At 49.1% G+C, this 27694-nt stretch overlaps 1 protein-coding gene across 6 annotated transcripts in view; it reads left to right on the top strand.

Annotated features, from left to right (window-relative positions):
- Positions 1-27694, top strand: part of LOC144179063 (uncharacterized) — a 367429-nt gene that overhangs the window by 239927 nt on the left and 99808 nt on the right. Inside the window, exon 2 of one of the 6 annotated variants that reach the window (XM_077707260.1) lies at positions 160-209. The exons of the other annotated variants lie outside the window; for them this stretch is intronic. Coding sequence (XP_077563386.1) covers positions 194-209 — 16 coding nt within the window. The 5' untranslated portion in view covers positions 160-193. The remainder of the gene's footprint in view (positions 1-159; positions 210-27694) is intronic. 6 annotated transcript variants of the gene reach the window in all.

Here is a 27694-nt window from a genome sequence, read left to right as displayed (position 1 = left end):
CGATAAAAATCTACAAACACGAAAAGCAATCACTAATAAAAGCGCAGAAAAGCCGTGCGATCACGTTGATTCGTGTACTCGATGTTCAGCGTGTGAAATGGATATTTGGATTTTTTGTGTGTGTACTCTAACCGTGACGTTCTTCTTTCATTCTCGCAGGTAAGCCCTGAACCGTCCCTGGCTGAGGCCTTTCATGCAGCTTCACTCAGGTATCCACATTTCCGTATGCGGACATCTTGGACGCAGTTGTACGAGAACTGAGGTCCAGCCACAATTTCTTTTAGCTCGATGTTGGCATGTCCGCTTCACGTCACGTTAACGCGGAGGTTCCACATATATATATATATATATATAAATGAGCTGGCTTTGTCACAGTTGCTGATGCTTTTAGTCTTTAGACTAAAACTTTAGGGCCTAATGCAATACATGTTTTCATAAAATTGACAGAGACGCTTTCTTTGAGCGGTATCATGCATTAAGATATGCTCACTCAGTTTATTTAGCGCTTTTATCCTAAAGCAAAAAAAAAAAGAGCGTAAACTTGCCCCACAGTTTTTAAATGTGGTGCGTCTGACTGCCAAGAGCAGGCCCACGATTCTTGCCATACGGGACGGGGAACCTTTTCACTTAAAATTCTATTAGGTATCACCCCGCGGTCTAATAACCCTTTCTAGAGCGTGCACTCCTTTGTGCAGGGCTCGAGTTCATTCATGGCCCAAGAAAAAATAATAATAAAGCGACTTGAGTTAAAAAAAAACGTGAAGTGGTAAGCGATTGCCGACAAAAGGGGTGGCTGTTTAATGCGCCACCCTGACGCTCAATTTGAAAGGGTAGACATTTAGCCAGAGGGGTTGTGGCCGCTGAAAAGTCTTTGCGTCTGTTCACTCCATTATTATAAGCGCTTGCAGAATAAAAGACGCTCCCCATTCTTCCCCCCTTTTATCCACATCTTCTTTAGTCCATTACATATTCACCCCGGGCAGCGCAGCGAGCCCAATTCAACCCACTCGACACGCAAGGCGTCGATGCGGGAATATATAGATAAAAAGGAAAGAAGGGCCCAAGCAGCTCGTGAGGGCCGCGCGAGTTACAGCAGCGCGAACGAGTAGGGGGTTGGGAAGGGGGCAGAAAATACAAATCGACCGCGACATGACCCCCGACCCCTTCGTGGCAGGAGGGTCACCCTCTTCAACCCCTTCAGTGGGTGTACAACACGGTGTTGTACAGACCGCAACGTTGCGTGTGCGAACGCTTGCACAGACTTGTGTGCCCGGAAGGGCTGGCATGCGTGGGATTCCTCACCGGTTCCCTCTTTTTTTGTTTTTGATTGTTCTCCGCCGCCCCCTTTCTTTTCGCTCCGCACTCTGCTCTGTGGGTCTCTCGAGTGGAACGTTAAAAAGGGGAGAGCCGTTAGAAAAGAAAATACTTCAGCCGACGACAAGTCGACTCCCGCGTGTCGCCTCCGCGCGAAGCCCTTTTCTCCGCGCGTATGTGCGGTGCATAACGACCTCCCCCCATCCGCCGCCGCCGCCGTGTAGCTGGCTCTCTCCGGCCGAGAGGAGTTATTCAATCTGAAGCACGACTCCTTTGACAGCTCCCGCGCGTTAAATGGCCAACACGCGAGCTCTTATGCCTGCCCCCGTGATCGATCTTGTTTTGCTACTTCCTTTATCCTTCGACCCAAGACTCTAGACCTGCGTTTTTGCTTGCCTCGTAGGTCTCTCATCTCCCCCCTTTAATTTCTCCTTCCCCTCTGGTTCTCTTTCCTTTCTCCCGTGACGTTTCCCCTTTCGCGGCCCGTCTCCCCTCAACGAGGCGTAAAATGGTAGGCGCAATTTAAAACGCCTTCTTCCGCTTTTTCGGCGCGGGTGGCTTCTGCACGGAGTTCTTGCGTCGGTCCCATGCATGCTGGCGTCTTTGTGGGAATTCTTTTCTTGCCTCTGTCTGCTGCCCTGATGTCTTTCTTCCTTTCTTTTTTTTTTTTTTTTCTCGTTAAGGGAGAGGGGGTGCTGCTTACGGCTTTTCGTAATCATGAGGTCAGAATTGTACGGTACTGAAGTTTGCTACAATTCAGTTTCTCTCGGCAGTGCATGATTTACGGGAGACGATGTTATCATTCTCGTTTTTCTCTTAGTGTTTTCCCCCATTCCATGCTCGGCGAGCGCAACGTTTTCTATCAGCCGTCACAAACCGATCGCCTAGTGAGAAAGAAAGAAAATAGATTTGTGTAATGGAAATGGAGGCCTGAACACGACGAGGCATGGAATCAGGACAGGAAAGAGGCACCCTAAAAGATACGCGCAAATGGAGGTCCAGCGGCAATTTAGAGACAACTTTTAACACTGGTCGGCATGCTATGGCATTCTGAGCATGTAAACATGCCGAACGAAAGATACTGAACTTTCTTTTTCCCGCTCCTTCTTTATTTCTTTTTTTCTTTCAGAGTATGGTTTCAAAATGAGCCGGCGTATTGCTAATATAAGTGAAGCACCTCTTGTTGAACCGAAAGGAGAGCACTGCGCTTCTCGTGAGCCGATGCATTGAATAGCACTTAGACGGCGTAAACGCCAAGAAGGTTTATGCAGCCTCTATTCGCGCCCCCCCCCCCCCCCCCCCCGCTCCCTTCTTTCTCCTTTTTCGCCTTCAGCGCTTGGACGCACTTACCTTGATGCCCCTGAACGACTATAATAAAGAAGTAGTGCTCAACGGCATTCCGCGTCTTAGTGGAGCGGTCTTCGGTAGCCAGCTGGCACCATTACCGGAATCTGTTTCATTGCGGGCTGTTACACAGCGCACCGACGCTCGCTGTGTAACAAGCTGCAATGGAGAAGCACGCGGCGTAAGTGGAGCCCTCGCACAAAACCGGTCGCCGCTCGCGACTCTATTTTGCCTAGCACGCCAGCTCTCCCGCCGTGGCGAGCGCCTGCCTCCCTCTCTCTCCTTTGCACGCGCGGGCGAGCGAGCGCTAATTGGCTGACCGGGGCGCCTCGACTAATGAATTGGGCCGTTCGGCGGCCGCTCCGCAGAACGCTTGTTACGCAAGTGCTCTTCTGGCGAGCGTATTCTCTTTCCCGCCACCGGCCGAAGAGGCGCCCCTTTCGCTTCGCTCTCTGCTTTCCCTCAGTGCATGCTGGCCAGGAGGCGAAGCCTCCCTGAGCAGAGTTGCTGTCTTGTGATTTTTGTGGTTTCTCTCTCTTTCTCTCTCTGCCGCCGCCAATTTCCGCGTTAATTCCCCGGAGCTCGTCTGCGCGCATCCAAGGTGTTCGTCTGCTCGATGCGCACCGTCGCCCTCGATGAGCTGGCTTCGAGGCTGTTTGTTGTTCTTTGCTCTGACATACGCCGCAGCAAGTTTTCCGTTCCCGCTCGCCACGTTGTTCGAGGTACACGCCCACGCGGGTAAACAAACAAGTGTTTCGTCTCGCGTAAGCGACCTGCCCTGTTTCGTGGTCTTCCTCTTACGAACTGCTGTTATTGTTTGCGTTTGCACGCTTTGCATAGAGGCAAGCTTGTTGTGCCGCTGTGTCTATTGAGAAAGCCCTGAAAGGGTGGGGATTGAAAGAGTTTCATAAGCATTCCTCTCCCCTTTGCGCCTAGTAACACCACATAAAGTAGGCCGTCGTTAGGGCGGACAGCTAGTTTTGAATTTTCATCTCGTCGCACATACGTCAGTTTTGCTTTACTGCAACGATCCTTGTAAATATCGTAGCCTAATTTCATGCATAGTCTAAAATAAAGTCTGCAAAAAAATGTGCCAGCCTTCCGAGCGAGCTTGGAAGTCATATGCTGTGCGTTGAGCAGCAATGGTCGCCTAAGGGGTCCCCGGTTCTGCTATATAACTGCTGGATGTGTTCGTTGTTCACGTTCAAGAATTGTGTCAGCTGTACAGAAGGTCTTTTTTTATATAAACATTCTCTTTACGTTGGGTCCACCTAGCTGGCCTTATAGTCATGGGTTCGACGCGGGTGCCTGTGTAGCGAACAAAATTCACTAAGCCAGTTCTGGTGTTTTCCACAAGTCGGCCGTCATTGATTTCGCATGCGGACATCCAGCTTTTGGTATTCTCACACGTCGCTGTTGCTCTATGCGGATAGAAATCACCCTTTCCGCACTTAACTCGAACTTACTTACTGTCGAAGCCCCTAAGTGCACCACTCCTGGGATGCCGCAGAAGTGAGGGTTTTCGGGTCCCCCATCTGTTTCCCATTGAACACATAATTCCGATCTCAGAGTGGTGTTTCGGAATTCATGCGTCAATGCCTGATTCCTCATGCTGTAAAAAAACAGTGCGACCTATTGGTTTTTAGCTAAAAATAATCCAGCAGAGGCACTTGTTGGGAAACAATACTGTCGGGTCATTTGTGTTTATTTAAAGACAAGATGCCCTCCCTGAAACAATGGCTACCTCCGAAACCTTGCTATGGCATGCTACGTTATTTGTCTATAGAGCGGGCACTAGCTTTGCGCTAATTGGAAAAAAAAAGTGTTAGCTTTTTCGAAAGAGTACAAGCCTCGCTGCGACCAATCATCGGGCAGTGAAGGGCAAGATCGGGCAGGAAACTAACAAACCGAGGAGGCTCATTTCTTATCCTTGATTGTAGCAGGAAAGAGTCCATACCCAGCATTCGGCGTCGACTGTGAAAACGTTAAGCGCTTGAGACGATCCTTGCAGCAAAGCAGCCGCACATGTGGCAGGCGGAAAACGCTGCTTGGATTTCGCCAGGTAGCCGAACGTAATGTGCGGCATCAGAAGAACGGATCCAGAAGGCGACCACTGCTTGCGGCTTCATCCCTCTGCATTTTACCTTCGCCTGCGAGGTCAGAGACCTGTCCCTTCGGGAATAATGTTTGTCTGTCATCGTCTTCGCATGTCAGCGATGAAAATTGGGGTTGCGACACCGTTGTCAAGTCTACTTAAGTCCTTGGGGAATTACTTCGATGCAGCATAACGGAGCTTTCCCCTGGACGGGAACAAGTTTATTGGCGTCACAACATTTTCGCTACAACTTCTGTTATATCATTTTGGCATCGCTTCTGTCTGAAAACAATGTTTCTTCGGGGAAAACTATGAGACTTAATAATAATAATAATGGTAGGCTCCGCCATTCCGATGATGGAGCGCGATTTTTAATTGTGATAGTAAAGAGAGGGGGGGGGGGGGGGGGGGGGGAGATAGCTTTTGTTACATCAGGAAGACGCTAGGTCAAGTGGGGGAAGCGGGAGTAGGAGGTGCGGTGTTCGCAGCTTGGTACATCTTGAAAATAGACAGGTCAAGTTGAAGCTGGTTGGCATTTTACATGTTGACTTGTGTGGCGAATTTCCTGTAGCAGTTTGATTGCGGGACTCTTGTTACGTGCTTTGTTTACAGCGCTTTCTTGGGGCCTTAAGGCTTAATTTGGGGACGTTTTATTTCCCACAAGCACAAAATATGTGTTCTGCGCCAGGCTGGCAGCAGTCATAGTAAGACGCATGGTTAGCAACCTTGCTGACGTAAAGAACGCTGTTGAGTTTACGTGCCTAGTAGCGTGCACACATATAGAGGCCGATCGGGTAACGGTCTAGCGACGGCAATGGTTGCACGCGAAGCTTTCTCGGGATGGACTCTTTGGTTGTCCAATCCCACACTTCGAGTATGTTACTCTGGAGGTATGCCCCACTTTTCTAGAATACCCACAGCGACTCTCGGATGTACAGTCCGGAGGCCTAGCGTTTGGGTTTAGGGTGTACGGCGCGAATCTGTACCTGCTGCTTGTCATTCGCATCGACCATGTCGAAATGTAGCAATCGGATGGACGCCGGCTTCGTAACGCGAGAGACCCAGGCTCGATTCCGGCTACGGGTAGCGTTTATTTTCGTTCCTTTCACCCACGGTCATTCATCATCGTCGTCAAAGGAAGTTGGCTTTGCTGCATGGCGTATGAGCGCAGACATCAGCGCATCAGCGCGGACACTGAAGCTTCGCTTTAAAAAATAAGGGCAATATACTGGGGCCGTGCGTGAGGGGGACATAGCTGCGGCAGCGCATCAAGCAGCCAGGCATCAAACGGGCAGGCATCTAACGAGTCCCGTGGTGTGCCGGAATCATGCCGGGCGCTAGCAACTAGCCTGGCCGCCCTCCCCCGCATCCAGGGCGGCTCTCCCGCAACGCTCTCGTGCGCCGCGCTCTGCGGAGGAGCGTTTCCGCGCTCCTCCGGCCGCGAAGCGCGCGGCCATGCACAAAGCCCGTCGACCGAGCGGTGGCCTGCATTGGCACGAATTTCCGCACTTAACAGGGGCAAATCAGCAATTACTTGTCAACGGAGAGGGGGACCGTATACGGCGGCCGAGCAGCAGCAGCAGCGGGGCCTGATGATGGGCGCTCCTCCCGCGGCGCCTCTGTCGTCGGCTCGGTCGCGTCAAGAGCGGGAGCCGCCGACGAGGGAGGAAGTTGGCGCTGGTGGGGGATGCTGCCGCCGCCGCCGCCTTCTTCCTCCGGTGTTTGGTGCTGGCTGAGAGCCTGTTATTGTTGTCGCTTCGCCCCTCCACCACACGCCGTCCCTAGTTTGGTCAATTGGCCGCAGGACGCCGTCACATGCACCCCCGCCGTCGCTGCATAGGCAGGACCCGCGGCTGAAGTTTATTTATTGCCCTCCCCCAGTCGACGCCGCCGCCGCTGCTGCGTGCAGAAATGACGCGTTGTTGACGACGGAGGAAGCAAACAAGGCGGGGGGAACGCACTTCCCGCGTTCGGCCGGATGTTTCTCGAGCGATGTTAATGGGTCGCTTGATCTGCGTGAGCTTTAATTACGCCCCGTTTGCCGCCGATTATCCCGGCTTGGCCAGTGACCCTGTCGAGCGATCTGTATGTAGCGGGTACTTCTCCGCGGGATGCACTGCGAAAGGGAAAGAAGGGTGGGGGGCAGGATTCCCCGCTTTTGTGAGCTGCTGTTATGTGTATACCTGGCACAGATGGCTGGCTGGAGTACGTGTTTTTTTTTTTTCTCGCTCGGGCTGCGAACGGAAGTCAGCGCCTCGTTAATAGCGCTTACTTTCTGTCGTTTCCATAGCATCGAACGGCGTCAGAGACCGCTCATTTACGCTCTTTTCAGTTTCTCTTCCCCCCTATCACTTCAAGCGTATCACTAGGCTTCGAACGAAATTAAGTTCAACTGTTTGTGTTTTGATTTTATGTCTTCGTTAGCTCTCAGTTTGTGAAGGAAAAATAACAAAGGTTGAAAAGTGGAGTTAAAGAAATGGTAGCTCGTATTCAACTCAAGAAAAAACAAAGTCCTGAGGTGGGACAGAAATAGGGTGTCTGACTGCTCGTTCTTAACTGGGCAGTACTAATTATTGCAGTGCCATGCGGTCGTGACCTTTGAACAAGCTTAAAAGGACTCTGTAATGCGATAAACGCTTTCACTTTTTTCTTCATGCCTGAAAGCAATGCGAACCGCCGGCACGGAGCAGCACCGCGTGATTTGCTCGTCGCAGCAGATACGCCTTCCGTTTCTGCTTCGCTTTTGGGGCTTTCTTTTTAAAGTGGCTGTTCAACGCGTCCATTGCTACAACTAAAAGAAAGCCGGCCGATAGCGATAGCCACTGAACCGCCATCTCAGCGCTCGAATAGCGCAAAGACCACGAAAGAGAGAAAAAGCTTTTGAGCAAGTTTCTAAGTCATCTGATGGGCGTAGAGCAGTGGTTCTTGGCTGAGGTACTTTGTGATCCCCTAATCTAAGTACTGGACGTGTTGGTTGGCTACGTTCTGCAAGCATTTAAGATTTGAACAAAAAATGAACCAACTGTTGCAGGGTCCCTTTAAAGGCTGCGAGGCTTGCTTGTGTTGTATTCACCCGAACAAACTAACGATAAAGCACGGCCCCTCAATCAAGCACGTGCGCTTGATCGAGGGGCCGTGGATAAAGTGACATCACTGTCTCGTTGGTGGTTGTTGAAATATTCTAAACGCGATTTTCGTGAGACTTTTCAAGAGTATTGTGATATGTTCGCAGCTGCTGCGGAAGAGGGAACGACACGAAACACATGGAGGAGGCAAGAATGGCGGGAGAGAGGAACTTTTCCTAACTGAGGTTTCTTTGGAGTGAGGAGGAGGAGGAGGAGCAGGAGGAGGAGAAGAAGAAGAAGAAGAAGAAGAAGAAGAAGAAGAAGAAGAAAAGAAAAAGAAGAAAAAGAAGAAGAAAAAGAAGAAGAAATCATCTTTTGAGTAAACACTTCTGTGTCACTGAAGGCTAAGAATTAGAGCGAAGTAGTTTCCGACGCCTAGATTGAAAATGAGCGTCAACTCCGTAATTGTGGAAGTTTTGCCGGAAAGTAGCATCGGATCAATATTCATTGGTATCTGGCCAGTAATAGGCAGTCTAAGCACAAAAACGAGCTTTTCTATCTGTGAACATTATGTCCGACTGTTGTCGCTGCAGCCTTGTCTTTTCGAGTTTTTGCGCTCGAGGACACGTAACTCCGAAGTCACAGTAATGGTGGCGAGCTTTCTAAAACACAATAGCGAGGGGGCTAGGGCACCTAGCTTTATGTCCCAGTGAATGGCATGAGAAGATGTCGCTTTAACCATCGAAGCTATTTCCGGCTCGACGTATGGGACAGGTAACAGAACCGCTAGCTTCAGCCCTTCAGCCCTTCAGCGGAGCGATTTGTGAGCTCCATTACGTTTGACGAGTCGTCGAAAAATTCACTCGAAGCGCCTGTGCCCCATCTCACGCAGCTCACACCGGGATCAAAGAGGCCACTCTGGGCTTGGCCCCGGGGTTGCCCCCTACCCGTGCGGTGGCCGGCCCGGCCTGAGAGCCAATCAGGTCGACAGGTTATGGCCAGTGTCAAGATCGCCGGCGGCGCTGACGGGCCAAAATGAAGTGATGGATGACGCCGCCGGAGGAAGCCCGGGATGCTGCGCGGAGAGGCTCCCGGTGGGAGGAGGAAAGGATGCGGAGAGACAGATGGGAGAGGGGAGCGCTTAAGATTGCCAGGGAGTTGCGGTGTGTTGGCACCGCACTCTCTGCTGCGTCTGCTTGTACCACGCCACGCGGTGGGGAGGGAATTCCCAGGGCGGCAGCTGAGCGCGAGCAGCGGTTCTTCTATATGTCTCGCACTGCGTTGATCCATCATTCGGTCAGAGCGACCGCGTATTGCCGCGATCAGTGCATGGAAGATTAGGAGATGGATCTCCCGGCTTTCTACTGCTGGCGTGCTGCGCTTCTTTCCACTCCTCCAATGGGTTTATGATGCTTCGCTGCTTTTGTTTCGTGCCCTATTGTCGCCAGCGAAAAGTTGATTCTGGAGGCTTAAATTGTACATAATTTTCGCTTGGATGGTGTATACATGCTCGCGAAAAACAAGGTGGCAGTCATCCTTTTTCTTTTTGACGATTAAGTAGCTGCTCAGGCGTGCGCACAGGCAGGTGGTGATTGCTTGAAAAACACAGATAAACATCATTGTTTTTATGGGCACACGGATGTTCGTCGATCAGCAACTGACCTTCCCCTACTATCCCATTCTAGAGGCGTTGATCTCAACTAATGCTCTCTCTCTCTCTCTCCTCTCTCTCTCTCTCTTCTATATATATATATATATATATATATATATATATATATATATATAGTATATATATATATATATATATATATATATATATATATATATATATATATATATACTATATATATATATATATATATTACCGCGCAATTTGAGAGTTCTAAGAATACGCAGCTTCCGATAACTCCGGATATGACTAGGTTTTTCCCGACCTTGACAAGACTTCAGCGTCTAGAAATTCTCCTGTTCGTCGGTGTCTTAAAAGGCCGCGATGTTGTGAGCTTACCAGTCGCACGTAGAGAGAATGCGCTTGAAAGGCCCTCTTCACGTGCATTGTGTCCAGGGCTGTAGCCGCAGGCTCCTAATTCATACCACCGCGCTCCCTTATTGAAAATTTCGGCTTCAGCGTATCTGCTGCCAGCGCGGCGATGCAGCCAGTGGAGCGTGCTCTTGGCAACAGCCTGGTGGTTTGATGTACTATATAGTATATACCGCATATACCGTTTTGCGCCCTACGACAGCCCACACAGATGCAGTCGTTCTGGCCGCAATTCAGTGAGTGCCTCTCCCCTGAAAAAATACGCTTACTGCGCGATTAAATGGGGAGAGAGACAGGAAAGAAGATGTGGACGAGCGCGAATTGTTCTCCTGTCCCTGTTCTCGTTTAATCGCGCGTAGTAAGTACATTTTAACACGAAAGTGCGTTATTCCCGGATGCACGAAGACTTCGCTGACGTCATGTCCGTCACGGAAGTGACGCCAGTACAATGAAGCAAGTGGCCTGTAAAGGTTGCACCCTTGCACACACAGTCTTCTTGCGGGGAAGCAACCTTTAGTACTAAGGAGTACGTTATAGTTAGGGTTGTTCGTTTTCGGGTTTTATATTTTAACACCAAAGTGTTTTATGCCGCGATACCCCCAGATTTCACTGACGTCATATCCGTCACGGAAATGACGCCAGTGCACCTTTGCCGAAGCGACCCGCCAGCCGGACGTCGCTCGTCAAGCACACCCACAAGACATCCGCCAACCCGCGAATCATGCTAAGCTGCAGGTTTCGCTGCACATTTCACTTTCGTGTTTTACTGATTCGTATGACAGATGAATTAACCGCAGTTTTTTCAAATGCTCCTGCACACCAACTAGGGAGCCAGCAACTGAGTCCTATCAGGCCCTTCCTTCTGCTCTGCGACAGACAGCCGGGTGTGACCAGGGAACAAGGCACGTAAGCTCCGCCGTCACATTGCAAACGTTGCCGTGAGAGGTGCTTGTTCGCATCAGCAAAAATAAGGATCTATCGCAGGTATTAGAAGTCCCCTTCGGCAGGCAACACAAGCTGACGCATGCATAAATTACAGTCGCACGTTGTTGCATCCTCGCGTCGTTGTTTGCAGCGTGCACGCTCTATTTTGGATTGCTAGGCTTTGCGCGCACAGAAGGCACGCGCGAAGCGGATTTGGGATGCAGGCCCTTCGTGGGGTCTACGGCTCCCTGGAATCCGGGGTTGCGCTCTTCATAATCATATATCTGGATCTGGATCCGGTTTCAATGTGCCGACGCATCAGCGCCCCCGCGCACCGCCGGCATCCACCCCTTGCATTCGCAATAATAAGCAAATAAAAGCAGGCCACCTTTGAACGACGGCCGGTTTATTTTATTCTTTTCGCACCCCCTCCCGTGCCCCAACTCTCAGCTTTCTTTTTTTTTTTCTTTCTTGTGGGTATACGGATTTGGTGAAATGGCTTGGTTCCTGCCACCCGTGAGTCGCTACGCAGGGCGATCTCCACCAAGTGCCATGCCCTCGTGAGCGTGCTGTCTTGGTCACGTTTTGTTTAGTTTTTTTTTTGCCTAATCATTCTTATACCGCACCGCGTAGTTCATCTGAGTTGTAAGCTTTGTACTTGATATATATATATAAAGTAAGAAACCCTCGGTAACAGCAACAGCGGAGGGTTTATTTCGACGTTTCGACTTCGAGACAAGTCTTCTATATATATATTATATATATATATATATATATATATATATATATATATATATATATATATATATATAATATATATATATATATATATATATATATATATATATATATATATATATATTTGTATAGGTCAGTGAGACGTCGCTTCTGTGTCTGCCTGGGCGAAAAGACGTGCACGGAAAGTGCCCGGTGTTGTGAAAGCAGGCGCATGCAGGTACCCAAGCGTACGCGACGATAAGCTGGCGAACAAATTAGAATCGGACAAATGTAAAGCGTACCTTTACATTCCGAAGGGCAAAGAGTAACTGTCAATGCGGAACGCATCTCCTGCCCAAGTTGGACACGATGGTGGGTTTAATCGGTTGAGGAAAGAGTGGGAATAGTCGAATGCAAACAGATGCCCGTGAGTGTGAGTAGCGGCACAGCATCGAATGCGCTGGAAGCTGCTTGCAGCGTACGCTTGGGCAAGGCCGAGCCATGCGTGCTCTCCGTATCCCCTTGCTCCCCCTTGCGCACGCAGCCCCTTCACAAGCGCGGTCGTTGCCGCCGGAGAAGAGGTGGCGACGGGGACCGCATGATTTATTGCGCTTCATCATTTCGCTCGCGCGTAAAAAGTGCTGGCCCGGCGTCTGTCCTTCTTTCGGCCATTTTCGCTGCTTGTCTGCCATTCCCCCGCTCCCCTTTCAATCCCGTATACTTGTGTTGTCGTCTCCCCTGGTCCCTCTACGAGCGGGCATTCTAGCTCGCTACTCTTACTCCTTCTCTCCCCTTTCTTTTTTTTGTGGTGGGGGGGGGGGGGGGGGGGTATTTTCCAGTTTTCAAATTCTGGTTCCTGTTCGCGCGTCGGACTTGACTCTGGCATGAAGGGGGTCGGGGTGGTGGGTGGCTGAGAAAGGCGCTTTTCGAGGGCTTGCATACGCACGCACACCACGCGCGCACGCTCTTATAGCATGCGATAACCCAGTTCCCAACGATAAACGCGAAAGGACAGAGAGAAGGCCTACGCAGCAAACCAATCCTTGCCTTTACTTTTTTGCCTACTACGTCGGCTGGCAGTGTATTTGAAACGGGGTGTAGTCAAGCGCGAATGCGGCGGCGTACGTTCTTCATTTTTTTGTATTATCGCCCCCCCCCCCCCCCCCCCCCTTCTACTTGTACGTTTGTCTACTGTCGAAATCCTCGAGTATGTTAGCTCTCTTGCACGCGCGGGCAGGAACGGATCGGTTGCTTGAAAAACGCGCGTATGAGGGAGCGCCGTGTTCATTTCGTTTTCTTTCCGTGCGTAATCTTTATAGATGCGGGTATCCGGCTGCTTGACAATGCTGCGGGCTCGACGACGCCCCTTCCTCCCAAAAGTGTATCGGGTTGAATCGGTTGCGGAAGCGGGGAGAATGGGGAGGACTCGGCAACCGACTTCGGCGGACCGCGTGAACGTATATGCGAAAACCAGCGCTGCCCCGATCGGAATGCATACGGGGGGAGAAGCATGATGTACAGTGGTCCTTCTGTACTTGTATATATACAGATGTACTCGACGTTTGTCGAAGGGCCGTACTTATGCCGACGGGTCACAGGAGCTTAGTCCCCGTTTTTTTTTTTTTGTTGTTATTAGATGGGTTGCGCTCTTTCTCTACCGCGGCGGCATCCTTTCTTGCCCGTCTTTCGATATGCGCCATCCTGTCCGCGTTGACAAATGCGCTGTAATTGTGACGTATCGTTGTGTTCCCCGAAGCTTGACCGGATTTGCGGCCGTTCAAGAAATGCAGTTTCGTTTTCCTCTTTTGCTTTCGTTTCTTCCTGCCTCTTTTCTTGCTCCCCGCTGAACTTGCGGGTGGGTTTTTTCTTTTTTTTTTTCTCTGTTCACTCTCAATCCTAGAGGCACCTCCTTTACTGTATGGCTCTGGTTGCGTGCAATCTTTCTCCCTTTTTTTCATTTATGTGTGATTGCTTATGAAGTTCACTGGAGCCTGGTCTGGGGATGTAACTGTTCAACTCAGTTCGAAGGATAGATCAGCTTTGTTCAAGCTGCAATAACTGGTAACCTACACGCTTGCTTACGTTGTGAAGCAATATAAAGTCAGAAGTTCGGTACTGGAGCAGCTGGTGCCTCACTACTATTTTTTTTTCCTTTTATACTGTGCTGCACTAGAGGTCCATTATCGCCAGTACACTTCAATGTCCTCGCTTTTATCAACAGAACCAGTGTTGTACACGTTCCTCTAAAATAGGAACGAAACCTCGTTCCTCGTTCCTTCCCAATTTTGAAACGAGTTACCGTTACAAGTTCCTTTATTTCGAAAGGAACGCGTTCCAGTTCCAGTTCAAAAATTGGAACGTTTCGTTACTTTAACGTTACATTCTATTTTTTAAATTCAAATATAGGGTCTGATAGGTAAAATAGAGTTCGAAATTTTAAAACTATAATCGAACTACGTATATTATACGAATATGAACACCGCCGGCAGCAGATTATCTAGAAATAAAAAGAATCCAAAGGAACGCTCCCTGACAAATTTTTTTTTTCAGGAAGCACCGCACAAACCCCGGACATGTCTAACTGCATTTTTGGTGCTCGTCTATTATAGGTGCAACACATATAATAGACGCAGTAAGGTTCCTGAGCGTCAGATGTGCAAATACAAAGTTACTCACGTGCAGGAAGATAATTAAATTTCTTGCATTAGGTTGAATATTACAGTTTATTTAAAATACTTTACAGGACCCTTTGCAGGATTTGGTTAAGGGGGTTACAAAAGTGAAGCGTTGCGGATCGTACAGCACAAATTTGCGAGTAAGAAAACACATTGCAGCAGGCGACAGAATCCAGGTTGGTGCCGGAGCAGGCAAGATGGCGTTCGATGATTCTCAAATGTCCGGTAGACCCACGAAGACCCAACTTGCTACTTGCTCAAACTAAACGAAAAAAAAAACAGCTATCTCTCTCTCTTATGGTCAGTCCAGGCGCCGCGCGATTCCTGCGCCCCCGATAAACGAAGTTCACATAAAAAACAGAGAAATGCTTAAATTATCTCAGCTAAACCAGAGTCTTCTCTGGCTAGACCAAGCTAACTCACGAGGGGCTCCGCGTTCGCTCTGGTTCTGTCAACCGACCGGACTCAAGCTTCTATAAATGGACTTTATAGTTCTCGCTCTGACTGTCCAAGAACACCAAGCACATCGGTTTTATTACACTAAAACCAAGCCTCGAGGACCTACTAAGTTCTAACACACACTGGGCCGCTGATTGGCCAGGTCAACAAAACCCAAATATTTATGCACAAACAATCACGTGATCCACACTAACACTCTCACTCAAACTTCCAGGTATTCATCAAGGCACAAGTATAACACAGGTTTAACTTGAAACCGACCAACTACAGCAACTCTGAGCGCTGGAAGTTGACCTTCGGGTGGCCTCTTCAGGTATTGTCCATACGGCGCGCGACGAAAATATGCCCAACAGTGACAGAATTACTGCCCTTTGTCAACACGACGCTTGCAATAAAAAAGCACCTTGCACTCCCGTCGGCCCATTCCCGCCAGATCGGCGACAGACCGCGCCGTGACGAACTGCGCGCGTACTCTGTAACTTCAAGCAGTACAACATCCCGAGACACTGCGGTGCGCCCAGCTCTTTTGAGAGCCGGCGACCCTTTGAATGACCTCACAGCGAGCGCAACTGCCCCGACAACAACGCACCCGCGCCTCGCGAGCACTAATGCTGTTATTACCCCTGACAATATAGAGAAGGGGTGGTTTCACAAGGAACCTGCGGCGCCAACAATTCTATCGGCCATACGGGCATTTTGGCCACCCCAGACAAACGTGAAAAGCATTCTTGCGGCAGCGCTGTTCACCCGTCGAACGCCACGTAAGCTCAACCGGCATGAAAGCAAGCCTAAGCTGCGAACCACTGCGTGGTTATTTTTCTGCCTTTAACCTTCGAGGAAGCACAATCCGCTGAAGGGCGGGCAAATTGGGCAGCTTATAGGAAGAGAAACACGACGACTTGTGATTTTTGTACTCGAGCTTTGGCAACAAAAACAGCCAAATCCTGGCGATGCAGGAACGCCGTTCCTGCCGTTCCTTCAAAAATCTAACGAGTTACCGTTACAGTTCCACCGATCCTTAATGGAACGGTGGCGTTCCTTCGTTCCTCCAAAAAGGAACTAGTTCCAGGAACGCCGTTCCTTGTAACGCCGTTACGTACAACACTGAACAGAACCTGTTCTCCCCGTTCAAGTTTACGTTCTTGCGAAGGGTTCGCGACTCTGATCCCGCCCGACGAAGTGACGCCGACACGAAAGAAACAGAAATCACCGGTTTATTCCGGGACAGTACAACAAAAATGACATGAGTAGAAACAGCAACTCGTAACACATACGGTCATGTAAACAACGCGACACTGAAAAAAATGCACTGCACCGATTGTGCAGAAAAATAAGACAGCGCCTCACTCTGCACTCACGACAACGTTCGAGTCCTTGTACCAAGCCACTCCGTGTGCGCCCACCACATGTGCTGGTTAGTCCGAGCTGGCCAGGGGTCGTCAATCCGGCTGTCTGCCCCTTGCTGCTCCCATCCTGGTCCTGCTGCCGCCGAGCTGTTCCGTTCAACTCCCCGCTACCGCACCCGTGAAATCAGTCTTTATACCAGACCAGTTGTGTGCATGTTCCGGGCTTGGTACGCACCCCACATGTTCCATTGTCCGCTAACTGTTTATCGCACACGCACGCACGGGCACATGACGCACTGACGTCTTTATCGCTGCCCGACGCGCGCTCGCTGCACTGTAATCACCATATGCGGGCGCATGTAGGGGCTGAGTCCCTACAAAACAAAGGTACGTGGCACAGGAGGAAAGTATAACAGCCATTGCAACTCCCTCTTTCCCAGTTGGTACGTGTAGACGAACGTCGGCACGTGGACGGCCGGGTGGCCAATGACCACGGTGTTAGAAGTGCATATCTGTTTGAGAGTTGCAGGATTTTCATTTCGAGCTATCGGGCTCGCTCAGATTGTGCGCTAGCGGCAGCGAAAAATGATAGGAATGAAGAATCCCGTTCTTCTGCTGCACGCTCACCGGTTGTCAAGTGTTTCACGCACCTAGGGCCAGCAAAATGTCTCATTAGAAAAAAAAAAAAAAACGTAGAAAGTCATTGTCTTCTCCCCGCTGTGGTTGGAAGGAGCAACACGATAACAAGCAAAAAAAAAGTATAACTTGTAGCGATAGCAATTGTAGTTAACAATACCGTGTTATATTATTGCTCCTTCAGAAACTAGATTTTAACGCTTGGCTGACCATGCATTTGGCATACAACGTAGGACAGAACAATGGACGCCGTGATGGTGGTTTCTTTCTGTCTTCCGCGGTTAATTTGCTCTTATAGAAGACGTCGATTGGAAGACGCCGGGTAAGGACGCCTCGGAGAAAGGAAATGAAGACCGGCTCTTCTTCGGCGGCTGCAGACTTGTAATACCCGTCCTTTTGCTCCAAGATCTTAGTGCAGACTCCCCGTGAAGGGAGAGTATACGTTGTTCCTCTTAGCTGTACTATGTGTCCTCGTCTCCTGTATATACCTCGGGACTTTGTTCGCGCCGGAGCGTCCATACAAGCACCCTCCGGCACCATCCCTATATATATATATATATATATATATATATATATATAGCGCCAGCCAAAACCCGTTGCCACCTCGCTGTTTCTATATAAGCCCCGCGGAGATATCCACAGAAGAGGTTGTCTTCGCGTGCTCCCATTATGACGAGGCGCCTCCGTGCGAACGGCAACGCGCCGCGCCCCTCGTTGGCTCCCTCTGAGCGCAGGGCGCGAACTCCATAACGCCGCGGCGCCAAGGCCCCGGCGGCTTACGGCGGCCGACTATCTTCGGCGCACCGCCGCCACGCTCAAAAGACAGTTTCCTTGATTAACCTGAAAAGGACCACTTCGGAGCGCTTTCTAATCTCTGCCGATGAGGTGAGCTCCACTGTACGTACAGCGGCACTGCGGGAGAGCCGGCTATCGGGGGCGCGGACAAGCCCCCACGCTCTCTCGGCGCCTCTGCGTATTTTGGCGCTGCGCTCTGCTCGGAGCTTGGGACTCGCGCAGGTTTCGCGCGTCGGGGCTGTTATCTTTACGGGTCGCATTCGGTCAGCCTCGCTTCAACTCGAGTCTCGTGTATTCTCCTGCTTCGCTTCTTGTTACTCTTCTGCTTCTTAGAAGGCGGTGCCGCAGTAAGGATACGTGTCCGAGACTGGAGCCCTTGCTTTGCTTCGCTTTCGCGCTCCTTTTTCTTCTCGCTTTCACTACCTCCGATGCGACGATCGGGCGTCAGAGGCTTAATGGGAGGAGCGCTCCTTCGCCGCGCGTTTGTTTCTTTCACCATGGTGCTTTCTCGTCGCTCAGTCGGACTCACCCAACGAAATAGTCGCGCTCTTAGCGCGAAGTGCATAAGGCGTCAGGCTAACGACACAAGCTTGGCTTCACTCGTTCATTCTGTTGCTCTTTCTTTTTTTCTTCTGGTTATTGCCGCTGCCAGCAGTGTGCGGGAAACTGTTTAGAAATTTGCCCAGCAAGGCTCTCTGCTTTGCAGGGGGCTTATTATTATCGTGGGGTGTTCTTCGCCAACGGAAACAACAATTGATGTTCTAAGGGTTGAGCTATAGCGCTCTGGCTTTTGTCGCCTTGGTGCTGATGTATTCTTTACAATCATTAATTCTGCGGACAAAAACGACTCTTAAGCTTATACATTTGAGAGCAGAACTTGACAGAGAATAATAATCTCCCGAACAATTTTTTTGCGAGTGCTAAGATCTTAGAATGCAAATTTGTTCATAATGCTTAATCACTGCGTGGACGGCGCAAGAGTACTCTTAGTCACCATTTTCATGGGCACTTGTTGTCTAACCTCAAGCATCACTTCATATTTTGAACTATGAGCAACTAGTTTTCGGGGTGTCCACAGGGAATATTACAATAGGTTGTTAAATCGCAGATACGTCCCTTCCAAAAGCGCTGGGCTATCGCGGTGGCATTTAATAATTTTTTTTTGTCGTCTTTTGTTGAGGCGTGCCATTACCGAGATACGGGGCCGACCTACTGCCTGCAAGCGCAACATAGGGAGCGGGCAGGCAGCTCCGGTATCGACAGAAATTTGGAAACCTGGAAGACCCGATTGGCGGCTCGTAGGTTTCGAACGTGGCTCGAAAGAGGCATAATGGTGGCTGCGGTGTTCCATCCGCAGACGGGGCTTTGGCACCTGTAGTTGCCGTATATACATACGCCGTATATACATACAGGCGATGAGTGATGATATTTTCCATGATGGACATTAACGAAAAAAAAAAAAGGAAAATGGAAGTTCACAAACCGGCTGTCGCGGAAGCTTTTATGGGCAAATGCAGAAAAAAAAGGGATTCCGAGTATGTCATCGACGTCCAGCGACGTTGTGCCCACGGCGGCAGCAAGTGATGCGCACTAATCGCGTCGCCGTCACCACCGCTCCCATCAGCCTTCCAAGATGAGCTCTGAAAAAACAATTTTGCATGTCGACACGACATTTCGCGGCAGTTTGTAATTGTTTTGTTCTGCTACTTGTACCTGGCCACCGCGTGGCGTTGCAGAAGTGATGGTGAATCATGAATCTTTGCAGCATGATGGTGCTTCGGCCGTATCGGGATCCACTGTTTCATTGTGTTGTTGCATTGCTTTATTTCAGTGCCATGTTTCTCTTCCCCCCCCCCCTTTTTTTTTTTTTCTTGAAAAATGTAAGTCATGTAATCCCGCTTAATCCATTGTTGTATGTGTGGGATGTTAGGCTTGATTGCCTTTTCTTATTCTTTTTTTCCTGTTTATTGCCTGTACCACTCCTGCTTGGGCTTCATACCTGCAGTATCTTGCAAATAAAATAATAAGGGCAGCTTGTTCTCCCGTCCCACGCAGGGACCGCGTGTCACTTCGGCGCCAACCGCTGTGTGCGCACATGCGGAACTTGTTAGTGGGGCCGACTTGCTGTAAGCAACCAATGCACACAGTTAAATGTTCGTTTTTTTTATTCTTTTAAGCGGTAAAATAACGATTAGTCACGATACATATCTGAACGGGCATATTTTCCTTTTTAATTGTACGCGTGCCTCTTTACCAGTTTAGGTATGCGGGAAGTGTTTACCACATTTCTGCGTTGAGCCTCCTAGTTCTCTCTTCCATTCGCTGCACACTGCACGTGCACAGGCACACTGCAGAAGCAGTACACGTACGAACATGCTCTTCCTACGCTTGCTCCTCGCCCCCTCCCTCGTTGTCCAGTTTCGGCACCAACATGGGCACGCACCTGGAAAACTTTCTTGGTCCGTTAGTTCTTGTGTTCAGTGAGATATGCAGAAGACTTATTGAATGAAGTAACAGATGAGAGCGCAGAACAAGGACGGCAGGATAGCTATAGCAGGCCGTGGAATTGCTAGAATCATTTGCTAACAAAAACACCCACGTACAAGCGCCAAAGCGCGTTCGACAACACTTCGCTTTCAGTAACGTTCGTGCGAAAAAGCTGATGCGCAGGCTACGCGAATAGCGAGTGACCCAGGCGGGATAGAGAAAGAGAAATGTTTATTTATTGAAGAGGCTAGCTCCAAACAAACGAGCAAAAAGAAACTGGCTACCCCAAACTTGGGAGTAAGGGAAAAGTGCAGTAGCTTTCTTAAAAATAAACGAGCTAATAGATGTTACTTTCGAAATGCTCACTACTGAAAAATGTCGTGTGCGCTCCGTGAACGGTGTACTATGTACAATATATACACGAACATACAGCAATAGTATGCCGTGAATTACATATAAAATGCCTTTGGAAGGCTAAACGCATTTTGCTGCGATTCCGCGATGCGGGCGCCCTCTGGGTTCCGAAGAATCGTCCAGGCGCTACCTCTTGTTTGCCAAAGGAAATAAGAGCGATCGGCGTCCAGTGGACGTCCTGCTGGCCGCTGGAAGCTGCATAGCCGCGCGGGAGGAGGGGGCGTGGGGGGACAGCCCGCATGCCGTGGTCTGTAAGCGGGCAAGGCACCTAGTCGTCTTCCATCACGGCCGCAGATTGAGACGGATCACTCCTTGTTCGCAACCGTGGAAGCAGGGAACAGACGGAGCGCCGAGATGGGGGTCAGAGTCGCGCTCCATTCCGCCGCATCCCTGGTGCTTCCTTTTAGGCCCGCCTATAAAAGCCGGGGTCAGAATTAACCGAGACCTGCAGGCATCCACAAAAGGGGCAGAAGTGTGTTTGTGTAGCTGACAAAGAAAATGGACGGAGAGGTGCAAGGGGAGGGGACCGTAGGGAATGACAAAAGTGTGCCGTAATAGCTCATGCGAGGAATTTGTGGAGTGTTTCCTGTATCAAGCTTATGGTGCGGCAGTGGCCTGCATGGCCCGAACAATGAAGTTTTTCGGGCTCTTTTGTTATGATGATTTCGGCTGTTGAAATAACAAAAGTGGCCTCACGTAATTTAAGCTGGAAAACGATAGCCGTTGTTCTCCTATCTTGTGGCGTTCACCAGCTCTAGTATGTCCTCTTGACGAATCCGTTTTCCGACATCAATTTCATCCTTGTTAAGAACGTTTTCTGTCATTGCCGAATCAGTCGCGCTGTTCTACGCACGGGCAATGTATGTAGACACGATGACAAAACAGTAAATGCGCCATACTGTTGTTCTGAGCATGGTTCTTATAAGAAGCAAGATATGAAAGAGCCTTGGGACATTTATTTCATCATACATCCTTACGAAACGCAGCAGCAGAAAACATCGTCTCGTCCACTATGGCGTGTTTCGTCACCGGATCAGTAGTTTTCTCTCCAACTATGGCCGTATTGCGTGGCCGTCTAAAAGTAATTCAGACAACGCTAAAATGTTGGTTTTTCGTAAACATAGCCGATTTGTTATGACCCAGCTTACCGCTGAATAGTACTGACAGACCGATAGCTTTTTCGGGTCATTCAAAATAACTATTTACGTCAAACTCCGCCCGCACGCCATTTTTTTTTTGACTGCTTCTAGAAATATGACTCTACAGTGTCGTTTGTTTCTTAAGACTAGATGAAGGTACAATTGTTCAAGTAAAGTTGCAGCACGGGGGGCAGCTCTAACCTCGTTCCAAGCTCCTAACCTTCCCCTGTCGTGGGACTCGGCTGGCGGCGCGTACAAGACGACGACGCTGAACTGGTCTTGTCTCCTGACCGAATACAACTTCACCTTCCTTGGCTTAGCGGCCTCGCAGCGAGTTATTTCTGACGTTTAAAATAAATCATTAGGCGAGATATGAAGGGGCCTCTGTCGCTGAAGCGGGGACAGTGCGGTCTGAATAAACGATCTTCGAGTCCGCCTGGCCGCGCGCTGTGGTCGGCGTATGCGGCCAATAATCTTTTCGTACGACCTCCTCTCTCCCACCACCCGTGCCTCGTGCTTTCCAATTTTCGCCGGCACGAGCTCCCGTTTCTCCGCTAATGACAGCGGGGCACGAACATTTGTCTTTCGCCACGCCGTGTCCTCTCCAAGTATTTACAAGTTTAATTGCGAGCGTACGTTTCTGTCTACTTGCTATCGGCTCCGGACCTTCGCTTTACACGACTCAGTGTCCAGTCCGTTGTCCGTGTTGCAAGCGTTGAAAAGCGGCATCTTTGGTGCTTTTTTTTGTTTTGTTTTCTTTCGGGCCGTCAACATCGCTGCATTCTGAACCCATGTATTCCGTTTTTCTTCGAATATAGCTTTTTGTGCCTTTTCGGGGAGATGAATTTTTAAATGTCACCAAGAAGGCAGTAATTTTATTAAAAAAAAGTGCGCGGGGTTAGAAACCAATTGTCATGGAGCGATTGTAGGGCGAAAATTGCGCCGCGACAGTGTTCACTCAGCAACGGTCATTGCTAAATGCCATTGAAGTTTGTTGTTGATTTCAGTGGCTAGGAGTCCTTTCTCATGGCTAAAAAACTAAATTTTGCGAAAAGAATAAATTTCGCAGATAAATTTCTCACGCTCTCCGAAAGGTGAGCGCTTCTGGCTGAAGTTTTATTTATTTATTTATTAAAAATACTGAAAAGTTCACTGCTTCTGATTCACTAAATTAATCCGTGTATGCCAGGCTAAAGGGGGAAAAAAACGTTACGCTCGGCTTACGTTCAATACCGGCCGGTAATTTTCGGGCGATGCTTTTGGTGAACTGGGCGGACATCGCAGGTTCCGGTTAGAATACTGAAGCACGTAGTCCCGCTTGATGTGCTGTCCGTTTTTGGTGCAGCTTTTATGTAGTAGTGCGTCTACAATTGCGGTACAAAAGTATATTATTGGGATCGCATGAAGTTAAGGCTTTGCAGGACGAGCGGTTTCCGAATTAGCGTTCGCAGTCGGCTTTTATTAGGCGTTGTCGGGTGCCCTAACTACCGAATCGAAACATTTCTGGGAAAAACACGTCGACAAAAACATGCCCCAAATTATGAACAAAGCACCCTGTCAAGCGTTTACATTCGTTCGGCCACGATTAAACAATGATCCCCTCTCTCGTATACTATCGTTTGTCGCCGTAAAACGGAAGCCCGAATCCGGTAAAATCGCGGGAGATCGCGCGCGCTGCTTACGCGGCGGAAAAGACGGCGCTCACTCAAAATTCTGGGCGTAATGACGGGTGCGCTCTCAGTCGAGCGCGCTTTATAGAGATGCGCATCAGAACGAGGCTGCCGTGAATGGCCGATTTGATGATGCAACTGGATACGCGGCGCAGCGCCTGTTTCGGCTCGAGTTTGATTAGGCAGATTAGGAGAAACAGGTCGTTTTTTTCCCCCGCGAATGGCTTTATGCTGATGCGCCAACCGCTGGCTTTGGCGCCCTCGGCTCTTCGAGTATGCGTATTGACGCAGCTCGCTCCCGTCTTTACGTATAGACCGCGCTGGAGGCATGAGCCGTGAGAACGGATCCAGACGCCGCATTGTATGTGGTACTGGAGCGCTTCCGAAAGGACGCCCACGGGAAGCACGCACGCAAGAACATCGCAACGGTCTGCCTGTTTGGGATTATATGGTAACCCCTCCCCCTGCACAAACACACACCTTTTTTTATTTCGCATTTTTGCCACGCGGCATATGAAGAAAAGATAAGACATGCGTGTGTTATTGCTTTGAAAGCGTGTGCAGGTACCATCAGCCGGAAACTAAGATGCCATCTGCACCTTGTGGTCGATCATGCAGATCGAGCATCATTTCCCGACGGCGTTGTTCTTTTATTTTCTAGGTACCTATATGGTAGAATAAAATGCATCTCACTTGAACTGCGATGCGTAGCAAACAAGAAGAGCGTTATAGAAAAGCATTATCATGAGTACGCTAATACTGTATATCTCGGTAACTTTATTAGCATATCTCAGTCATGCGTATTATGAGCGGTGAACAAGGCTGCGTCAAACTCTGTACACTGTCGCGTTGTCAATTTCATCGGTGTCGTCAAGTTCGTATTACTTTAGAGTTGAAATCTTGTGCAAGGAAGTGGTTCTTATTAAGTTAGGGAGATGACGCTCTTATATCCTTCAGCGTTGGAAAGGTACCGACGAAAAGAGTTTGATTCTAGCTTACACAGTGTCGGTTTCAACTTTCTAGGTCCTATAAATGGCAATCGGTCCCGCCCTATGGTGCCGAGTTAACAATCTTTATTGTGAAAAAGAAAATTCTGAAGCAGCGCACTGGGCGACTTCTTTTTTCGTGCCAGCGTTTATACTGTGATGAGTATACATGTGGGTGCTTTGAGCCAGTGCAGCAAATTACGTTCCCAATGATCCGGTAGGGCAGGCAAGTATGCGTGAAAGAAATTCAGTTACAAAGTTTGAAGTTTGAGAATCAGGCTGCAGTACGGGCAAAATCGACCAGAGAGATACATGGCGTCTCTGAAAAGTATTCACAAGAAGTCCTAGGGCCTTACTAAATTGGTATGATGCTGCTTATATAGCGTATGGGAATGGTGTCTTCCAAGCCCTCCACTGTGCGTAGTAGTGAAGACGTCTTTAAAAGGAATCGGTGTACACCAGAGCAGATTACGGATTTACCCTACAATTTGCGCTTGGGAGTTTCTGCAATTTTTTATATTCGGAGTTTCTGCAATGTTATATATAAGCCATGTATTCAAATGCTGCAGCTTCCCCTTCAGAAGCTTCCGATCAGATGTACCGCGCCCCCAAAATAATTTTACTTCTCCAGGTGATGACCGTTAACCACGTTTGGCTGTGTCGCCAGTGCACTGACAAAAGCGAATAGGATGGCAGCAGGTGTACCGGGCCGCCGGCGAATGCACCCCGACAAAATAGCATCTGCCGACACGCCGTTGGCCGGATCACTTGGAGAGATGATGCATCATAATCTGTCACGATGAACAAGCAGAGCCCCGCTTGGCCACGCATGCAATCCGCCTTCACCTTCTCTTCTCCCTCGCTCTGCTTTCGCCATCTCTCGGCAATAATGCTGCTCACTGTTTGCGGTGGTCTGCTCACTGCGCTTTCTCATTCGCGGTGCATGCCGGCATTGTTAACTCAATTGTTGCTGATGAAGATAGATGTTTTTTTTTTTCCTGGCCCCGAAATAAATGGTCTGATTTATTATTCCAATTCATCATTAGAACTCTCAACTGCAGTTCTTATACTTCGGACTCACACTACAGCTCTTCTGTGCTGTAGTGCCCGCTTCCCTTTTAGATGCCTTGGTGTTTGAGGGTATGTGGAATAAATCAAAATAAATAAATAAATAAACTGTACTTGCCTCCCCCTCCCCCTCTCCATTGATCCATTGAGAAAAGTTCGCTAACGTTTGTGCTGCTACCACAGCGGCCGAAGTGTTGCTTTCAGGCGAAACTTGTGTTCGCTCTGGTGGACGGAGTGCACAAAAGCTGATGGTTCTTCCACGTTCACAAAACCCCTTCGTGTGGCTTGAATAGATAGCAGCTAATACAGAATTCCACTTAGCCACTGTCAGCTGAGATGCTGCGAGGCCCTGTCTTGTATTAGTTATGTCTTGTGTGCTGACCGTACAAAATCGCAGGGGGGTATCGAAGGCACGACTTTAGGTTCCGTGCCTAAAACCATGCCTGGAAGAAGCTAAAATCTCAATTGGGGTTCGAATGTGTAAGGGCCGCAGTATTTAAGGGGGACTCACCTGACCACATCCCTGTACGGTATAAGAATTCCTGTGCGGCTTATGACCCACGGGCTTTAGAAACATCGTGTACCGATGCGAAAAATTTTATAAATTCGTAGAAATGTTCCTAACGGCCTAGTATGCTTCTTTTAGAAATACACCACTTCTTTCCTGAGATAAAAAAACAAACAAGAAACGTACTTTGGTCTATCCCATTTTCGCCGGATGGCGCTAGCTGTCTAGCAAACAAGAGTTGTATTTTTTATATTTCAGTACACACGTAAAATATCTCTAAAATAAGCAAACTAGGCCGTTCTGAACGTTATTATGTATTTGTGAAGCTTTCGCATTGCTGCGCGATGGTTTTTAAGTGCGTTGGTCATGAAGTGGTGGGTTCCATGGGAATGTTAACAGGTAAGTCCCGACCATGTCGAGCTCGTTGGTAAGACTTCGTAGTGGGAATGCCCTACGAGTGCCCAAAGAAAAGCGATCCGTATTTTTACGGCTCGTTACTGAAAGCGTGTAAAGCCGATGTACTCGGACCTTCTGCACAGAACGCCGTGTGTTGGGAGCCATTTGATTTAGTTGCTTTGGGAGCCTGCATGATTAACTCTATGCCTGCATGCACCCGCCTGTTACGGGCGAGTTGAGTGTTTCGATTCCGGATGGCGCCACTTACTCATTCCCGCGCCATTTTCGACGCATCTTTTTTTATGAGGCACGAAGAGAGATATGCGGGTGCAGCTGGTACGTGCGTTTTGTTGTCTTGTTTTTTCCGGCGTGCTCGACAAGCGCTGTTTTGTGTCACTTTCGTTGCGCGGGCGCGACCTTCACCGCACATTCGACAGCTATAATAGCGCTCGACCGAGGGTTGGCCGAGGCAGCGAGCGCTACTCGATTTGAGTCATTTTCGTTGTTGCATTCCGCTGCCGTTAGAATGCGGGAATGCGGCGTCTTTCGCTCTCTTTCCTCGGCAGGGTCGCCTCTCTCTGCTGAGCAAACGCTTCACTGTTGGGAGGGGGGTGGTTCACTCCCCCTTGAGTTTTCCAATGCTGTCGACGACCTTCCGCTGCGGCTCAGTGACTAGGGAATTATGTTGTTATGGCGTCATTGTGCGAAATCGAGGGGTGGACCCTTGGCCCGTGCGAACATTAAACTCACCGTAGTTATTCGCAGTAATCTCTAGGCTTCCACTGCGGCCCACAAAATTGCCCACGGGTGTAGCGTCGGCGCGTACGGTCCCAAATTGATTTCCGTCGTAGCAAGGTGGCGAATCGGGAGAGTCTGAATGCCGACATTCGTGTTAAAAGTTCATGAAGACAAAATACAATCTGGTATGATTTGGAGAACTTGCCCGTGGCGACTCACTAAACTGCAATCCGGCCTTGAAAGGCGTTGTTTTCACCCAAAAACAAAATACTATTTTTTAACGTACAAATTTTACGCTACACATCGTCAGCAGCGATTTCAGGAAGAAATGCTAAAAATACATTTACCGTTGTTTAGCTCCACACACCAAACTTTTTTACACCGTTTTTGACCAAAAAGGCTGTACCTTTTTTCTGGCTCTACACCCTTTTTGTGCGAAAAAAAGCCTTGGTCTTTCTTAGGCTGTTGAAAGGGTGTGGAAAAGGTGTTGAGCTGTTCATTGAATAAGGCCATGCATACATGTACAATTGCACTGTAGAGAACAAGACATCCCCTCATACCACCCCCCACTCGTAAAAAATATTGAAAAGCAAAAAAAAAAAAAGACTGTTCGTCTGCAATGATCGCTCGTTTCCATATACGGTGTGTCCCATGCCCGAAGTTCAGCTTTGACACGTGAAATATCAATTTGAATATTGAAAAAAAAAAAACTATAGTTGTATGGCAAAAAGGGTGTTGAACGACGGCAGCACGCTTGGCTTTCTGTAAGGTGCTGAACAAAATGTTCAGTTGCAAAGAAAGAACAGCACAGCTGCGGGTCCACCTAGTTTCTTCCGGTGTCAATAAGTTTTGCTACGTTTTCTAGGCTTTCCGATGT

Source organism: Haemaphysalis longicornis, unplaced genomic scaffold, assembly GCF_048455015.1.
Source record: "Haemaphysalis longicornis isolate Haplotype H1 unplaced genomic scaffold, Haemaphysalis longicornis Haplotype H1 scaffold_4, whole genome shotgun sequence".
Classification (NCBI taxonomy): Eukaryota; Metazoa; Arthropoda; class Arachnida; order Ixodida; family Ixodidae; genus Haemaphysalis; species Haemaphysalis longicornis.
Note: the sequence above shows the minus strand (reverse complement) of the source record. Positions and strands in the feature narration are given on the sequence as shown.